This window comes from Sesamum indicum, linkage group LG9 (assembly GCF_000512975.1).
Source record: "Sesamum indicum cultivar Zhongzhi No. 13 linkage group LG9, S_indicum_v1.0, whole genome shotgun sequence".
Classification (NCBI taxonomy): domain Eukaryota; kingdom Viridiplantae; phylum Streptophyta; class Magnoliopsida; order Lamiales; family Pedaliaceae; genus Sesamum; species Sesamum indicum.
In genome coordinates, this window is record NC_026153.1 from 6456142 (window position 1) to 6463275 (window position 7134).

At 36.2% G+C, this 7134-nt stretch overlaps 1 protein-coding gene across 1 annotated transcript in view; it reads left to right on the forward strand.

The window, feature by feature from the left end:
• Positions 2488-7134, forward strand: part of LOC105170801 (peptidyl-prolyl cis-trans isomerase CYP71) — a 7946-nt gene continuing 3299 nt past the window's right edge. The window contains 9 exon segments of the mRNA XM_011091718.2: positions 2488-2794; positions 2927-3012; positions 4992-5080; positions 5389-5628; positions 5729-5850; positions 6241-6316; positions 6488-6595; positions 6679-6855; positions 7021-7133. Coding sequence (XP_011090020.1) covers positions 2646-2794; positions 2927-3012; positions 4992-5080; positions 5389-5628; positions 5729-5850; positions 6241-6316; positions 6488-6595; positions 6679-6855; positions 7021-7133 — 1160 coding nt within the window. The 5' untranslated portion in view covers positions 2488-2645.

Consider the following 7134-nt stretch of genomic DNA (forward strand, 5'->3'; position numbering starts at 1 on the left):
CTCCCCGACATTCATCCAAGAAAGCTAATCCTGAGGAAGGCAAGTCGAACAACCAAATGATTTAGTAGTTCCAGAAATATCCAATTTATTCCCAAAGAAAGAGAAGGGTTTTCTCCAGAAAGGAGACAGGAATAGGTTGGGCTAGCACTTGCTGTCACTGCACTTTCTCAGGTCAATTACAATCTTCGATTATATAGGCAACAGATAAACTACCCACCTCGTAGTGTCCCGCCTCCCCTTGATGATAGGTGTGGTGGTTAGGCATTCCTTAGAAGACAGAGTGGTATTTTAGGTACTGGTCATTGTGTGTCACCACCTCCCACCTATCATACACATTCGATCAAGGTTGTCATTACGAAGCTATAGTTAAGGTACATGGGGTCTTACCGTCTATCGTTGGTACTCCGCGTCTTCATGGAGAATTCAATTTCACAGGGTCCATGTCGGAGACAGTGGGGCAGTCGTTAGCTTAGCTAAGCAAGGACTCCATCCTAAATAAAACAATTTGAAAGAAAGATACCACTTTCACTATTTAGAATATGCATTTTTCTGGTACACCAAGCCTAAGCAGCTTAGCAGTTGAAGCCAACTCTAAGCCGAAGTGACGTGGCACTACCCCTATTGTCAAGGAGGGGGTCTTTGTCCTGAGGGAAGGAAGCATAAGCCAAGCCAACTTAACTAATGACTGGTCATTGTTATCAAGTTCATTCTGACGACTACGACCGAGCCTTTTTTTTTTTCATTCTTCAAGTGACAGAACCCAAAGATCAAGCCTTTTACTAATATGTTTACCCCTGAATGTGGTAGGAGTGTATGGCCCAACTTTGAATGAGAAGGGGGTGAGGAAAGTCTGTGGATCTTGAGCTTTTTTAGTTTAGATAAATCCGAATGAGTTTCAAACATGTCTTCTGCGCTTTCCAAGATATTTAGGGAAAAGGGCCTCGTCGGCTACCGGATGGAACGCATCGTCAATTCCATTAAAGAGTCCTTGCCTTTCTGGAAAGGTAGGTGTTCGGCATGTCATTTGCTTGCGAACTTATTTAGTAGGGCGGTTTAGAGGTCCCATTCCTCATGCTTACCGTTGTCCCCAGATTTCACTCTTTCAATACTTGTATATTTTTTAAAGACTCAGGTCAACCCAACCTGAATGGGAAGAATAGGGTCAACCAAACTGTAGTCTACTTTGTACCTTTGCTGAGCAGACCAATCAGTCATTTTAGAAAAGGGAAGGGAACTTCTCACCAAAGGAGGCCGGAAGCTACCGTTTCTAGAATGGAAGCCTATCCTTGAATTTTTTGAGATAGATGTTACGGAGTCCTTTCCTGGAGAATCTTTAAGGGCCCCAAAAATCTAACGTTTAGGAAGAGGAATCACCAAGACGTACATGAAGACGCAATCTAACACTCTAGAAAACCGTTATGGCTTGATTTATCAGATTTAAGTTCATATCATGAGAAAATGCCATGCAAAGTCTGATCTTGAGCCAGACAAAGTTGACGAAGACGATGTTGGTTCGATTGCGAAAAAAGCTGGTTAGGAGCATACAGGAAAAGATTGGGCTTCAACATTGCCTTCCGTCTAGCGATGACTTAGCTACTTTCTTAATAATCTCACAGTTATATTTTTTTTCTCTTAACACTACTACACATTTTTTTCCCACTTACTTCTCTATATTTATTATAATTTATCAATTTTACAAGTGTTTTTTTTCTTATCATCTCACAGCAAGATTTTTTATTTGCTTGCAGAAATCGAGTGCAACGATAACTATTTTTTTTTAAAAAAACTTATTTTGGATTTTTTATTAATGGAAATTAAAAATTGCTTTTTTTAAAAGGGGAAATTATAAATAAATTGATATTAAACAATCCAAAAGCACTACTATTTGAAGCTATGATGCGTAGACACGGACACGGTGATACGGAATGACACGACACGGACACGGTGATACGGAATGACACGACACGGACACGACAACACAAAAAAATTCAAAAAATTAGGACATAACATGACATTGACATAACTATATATAATATAATTTTCCAATATATATTCTCAATTTTCATAAAATTAAAATAAGAAATATAAAAAATATCAAGATAAGATATAAAATAAGCATGTCTTACATCTATATTTTTAACCAAAATACATGGTCTAAAAAATATACATAATTAATTTATTTTAATAAGTATACAATAAAAATTTTCTAATCACCGGCCGTCTCTTAGATTTTTAATAATTTCATTTCAAAAGTTTTAGTATAAAACAAGTGAATTAATCTTTTTTCTTTTTTGTGAGTCCATTTTTTTCTTTTGAAAAAGCTCAAAATTTTTAAAATCATAAAAAACAAAAATGTTAAAAATATATCGAACACATTAGTCCGAAAATGCCACGTCCGCCACATGTCCAAATGATGTTCATGTCCCATACACAATGAAGTAATTTTTTAAAATGTCATGCATTATATATTTCAAGTTATATGTGAGCCGTTAAAGAAAATTACTCTAATATGATAGAAGTGTTGAAAGCAGCAACAAACGCATAATTGAAGTTTGAGTTCAAAAAGATTTGTGGGTTCCTAAATCAGCCCAAAAACTTATGAACAAAGAAGGGGAAAAGCGAGAGTAACTCCGTCGAAGAAGAATATGGAAGCAGCTCAGATAGACAACGGAAACCCAGTCGCCGTCGAGGACGAAGAGCCGATGGTTGGGCCCGGCCCGGCTCCTCGCCGTCGGCCTAAACGTCCTCTGCAGTTCGAACAGGCGTACCTCGATTCCCTCCCCTCCGCTAACATGTACGTGCTTCTTTTGCACATTCCGTTTGTGCCTTTTGGGGTTTAGGGTTTTGGGGATTTGGAAAATTGAAGTGAAGTGAACAGAAATTTGTGCTGCCGTAAATTTGATTGTGATATTCGATTTCAATGCAGGTACGAGAAGAGTTACATGCACCGCGATGTGGTTACGCATGTAGCAGTGTCGACTGCTGATTTTTTCATATCTGGGAGTGCGGATGGTATGAGCAAGCCTCCTTTTCCCTTTTTTTTTTTTTGGCACAAATTAAAGTTGCTTAAATTAGTAATTTGCATTTGGTAGCTGTTGCTATCTTAAGTTTGTCTTAGCTTTTAACATTTCTCCTGGTCGTAAATTTGCTGTGACCTTACTCTTTAGGATGTATCACTACGAGCCTCTTATGCAATTGTCTTTCAAGTTCTAGGCAATGACAGACAACTGTCAGGATGTAAATGTATAGAAATTCTTGTTTACTTCTTGAAAAAATGAGAAGAGATTGATTGGAAAGCAACTAAACGGAAAAAAAAATTCTTTCTGATCATCTTTCTTATAGTAAGGATGAAAATAGGAAATTTATGGCTTCACACTCATGAAGTGCCATCATTTGATAAAGCTAGTATAAAAGAATATATGCCTTCATATAATAAAGCTAGACTGAAAAATTATAGAACTTCAGAAAAGTAGTGTGAGATCCTGGACAAACCTCATTATACCTGGGAAAGCAGTTTTACAATAACTCTCCAAACTTATTCAATCTATGGAGCTTTTGGCATATTTAGGGGCATACATATGAATTTAAGCCTTCGTTACCTTGAATTTGGCAGAGGTTCTGCAGAGCAAATCAGGTTACTCACATGTTCTCACACATTAACTAACTGTCATTATTACCCTGGATGATATATCAAGTCCGGTTATGTATAAAGGAAACACTGCCCTGCCCACTCTACCTTGTTCACACTTTCATGCAGAACTGAGACTTTTGCCAACTATTTTGTGCAATAATGGCCTAAAATTTACTTAGTACCAGTTGGCGAGACATTTGTAGGAATTGTTTTTTAGCTACAGAGTTTTAGAATTTGAGTAATCTGTATAATTGTGTAGTAGAGTTCTAGTTTTTGCAACCTTGTCAAAAGTATAGATTCAAAAAGCAATATGCAAGCAAAATCCTTTTATCAGATTGCACATCTTGAGTTTGTGAGACAGTAGACTCATTACTAAGGATGATAAACTTTTAGAAATGATTGGCTCTAACCAAAAGCTGAGTAGTTGATTAAGGAATATATGCTATGAAAAAATTTTAAGAGAGAGCATCTTTAATAGTGATGGAGAACCATTGCTAGCATTTAATGTCATTGTCATTACCATATTCCAGTCTCCAAGTGGCATGTTACGTCTTCGTTTTCTATTGTTTTGTGTGTGGAAAAGAAAATATGTTTATATTGGTAATGTGACACATCAATGTATTATTAAATATATCTAATGGTATTTTATCAAGTTAATAATTGATATATATATATATGTTATATCTTTATATATGTGTGTTTATATAACCATATATCTATCTCTACATATTTACATGTCCATAGAAAATGTGGAAAGTGGAAAGTGAAAAGTGAAAATGAAAATGTACAAAGCTTTGTGTCTGGGGTAGAGTGCCATACTCCTTGGTAGTTTCTATCATTCTATGACAAATTGATAAGGCATTAACATGACCCAAGCCCTGTCACGGTTTTGCTACCATACACGATGTAGAAGTCTGCTTTTAGACAAAACACGCATTAGGGTGCCTTGTCAAATAGGCCATTAGTACTGAACTACACCATCAATGGATTTTAACATTCTTGGCTTCCCTAAAGTGTATGTGTTTCTTACGTCTTAAAGCTTTTGATGTTGGCTCTGCCTCCTGGAGTTACTCCTAGGGGAAATAAGGAATAGTTTTGATGTTGGTCTAATTGGCTGCTACAATTGCTCTAATTTAAGTACAATTGAGCTGTTTTTCTCAAGCACTTACATATTTAGTGTGTGAATAATTTTGTCGAAATGATACTGCTACGTTGTCTATTCTGGGAGCTTGGTTCATATTATAGGTTATATTGTAAACTGTTTTAACTTTTGTTGGTGATTATTTTACAGTGAATAAGTAGTTGGTGAAGTTATGGTCTCACCACCATATAAAGCTTTCATTTAATGGTCCTTTTACAGGTCATTTAAAGTTTTGGAAGAAGAAGGCAGTTGGCATAGAGTTTGCAAAACATTTCAGGTCCCATCTAGGTCCAATTGAAGGCCTAGCAGTGAGTTCCACTCTTTGCATGCTTTGCTAAGATGTTACTATTGGATCTTGATGTTTTTCAAGCTTTTAACTCTGGTATTCTTATTGAAATATTTTTTATGAGCTCTTTGTATGAGTGGCATTTGAAAACATCTCCTGAGCTATAGTTGGACTGCTCTTTAATCCTCACTCCTTCACCCTTTTTTGGATTTGACCACCTAAATTTGTCTGCACTTAATATGATGATTTTTTTCATTTGTCTCATATTGGATATTTGCTCTCATTTATTTTTGACCCAATAATCATTACCCTATTGTCTTTATCTTGCAGGTTAGTATAGATGGGGCGCTTTGTTGTACAATTTCGAATGACCGCTCAGTGAAAATATATGATGTATTTAACTATGATATGATGGCTATGATACGCCTTCCTTTTGTGCCTGGTTGTGTTGAATGGGTATACAAACAAGGGGATGTAAAGGCGAAACTAGCTGTTAGTGATCGCAACTCTTCCTTTGTTCATGTATATGATGCTCGATCTGGTTCAAATGAATCCATAATATCTAGACAGGTATCTTCCTGTACTAATTACAATGTGAAGCGGAACTGTATGGTTGCTTTCTAATGATTGGTTTTAAGATAGAAAATTATGTCCAATATTTTTTATGCAGATACACCTGGGTCCAATAAAATGTATGAAGTACAACCATGAATACGATACTGTGATTTCTGCAGACGACAAGGGAATCATTGAGTACTGGGATCCTGCTTCACTTCAGTTCCCCGGTACTGGGTAAGTCCTTTTTTTTTTTGAAACTTATGTCAGTTCTCTCCTAGTGACTAGCTCTATGTTTGGATAAGATGGATATGAACATGCACATATTAGTCATTCTTATCATAATTTCTTCTGTATTTTATCTTTTGAACTATGTTGAAATGATGTTATATAGTTTACCAGAGTCTGTTAAGTCCTGATATCTCCTGTTAGTGTCATGTACTAGAACCACTGCCCAAATTAGCCCTTTATTTGTTAGTTACTGTGTAATTTGTCTTTTATATTGTAGATAATTGAACTGTTGGAATTTATCAGAGTCTCTGGATTGCTTATCCTTAAATTGTTATATCGTTCTCGCTGCCTGCTTATCTGTCTCTGTATTAATTTCTTCATATATTTTGCACGCAGGGTTACTTTTAGACTTAAAAGTGATACAGACCTTTTCACAATTGTAAAGTGCAAGACTATGGTTTCTGCCATTGAGGTAATATAGTTATCTTTTTTTTGGGGGAGGCGGGTGGGTAATTCTGCCATTGGAATATCTCAGTTATGTGATGGTATCAAGAATAGACTTTCAGTTGCTAAAGTTTATTTTTCAATCTTAAGTTGTCTTTATTTTGACTTGCAAGCCGCTCCTATTGCAACTATTTTTTAGGTGAGTCCAGACGGGAAGCAATTTTCTATCACATCTCCTGATCGAAGAATACGTGTATTTTGGTTCAGAACCGGAAAATTGAGGCGTGTTTATGATGAATCTCTCGAGGTTATAGTTATATCCTTAATCCTGCTACTTTAAGTATGTTCTTTGAGGTATAGCACATGCTAATTATCCATCTCCTACTTTAGGTTGCCCAAGATCTTCAGAGGAGTGATGTTCCTCTATACAGGCTTGAAGCTATTGATTTTGGACGACGAATGGCTGTAGAAAAAGAAATTGAGAAAACAGAAAATGCGCCCCAACCTAATGCTGTCTTTGATGAAAGCTCCAACTTCCTTATATATCCCACCCTTCTTGGAATTAAAGTAAGATATAAAATGTCTCCTTGGTGTGAAAAGTGTTGTTAATCTTTTATGCTTGTTTAGTATGATGAGATCTTGTAACTTTGTATTCTTTTCATCAACAATCTACAGTATAAAGTCTTTCATTTACATATATATTCATATATCTCTCTGCTGTTGTGTATTTAGGTTGTAAATCTACATACCAATAAAGTCGCCCGGATCCTAGGAAAGGTGGAAAACAATGATAGATTCTTAAGAATTGCCTTGTATCAAGGTGATCGAAGCAGTAAAAAAGTACGA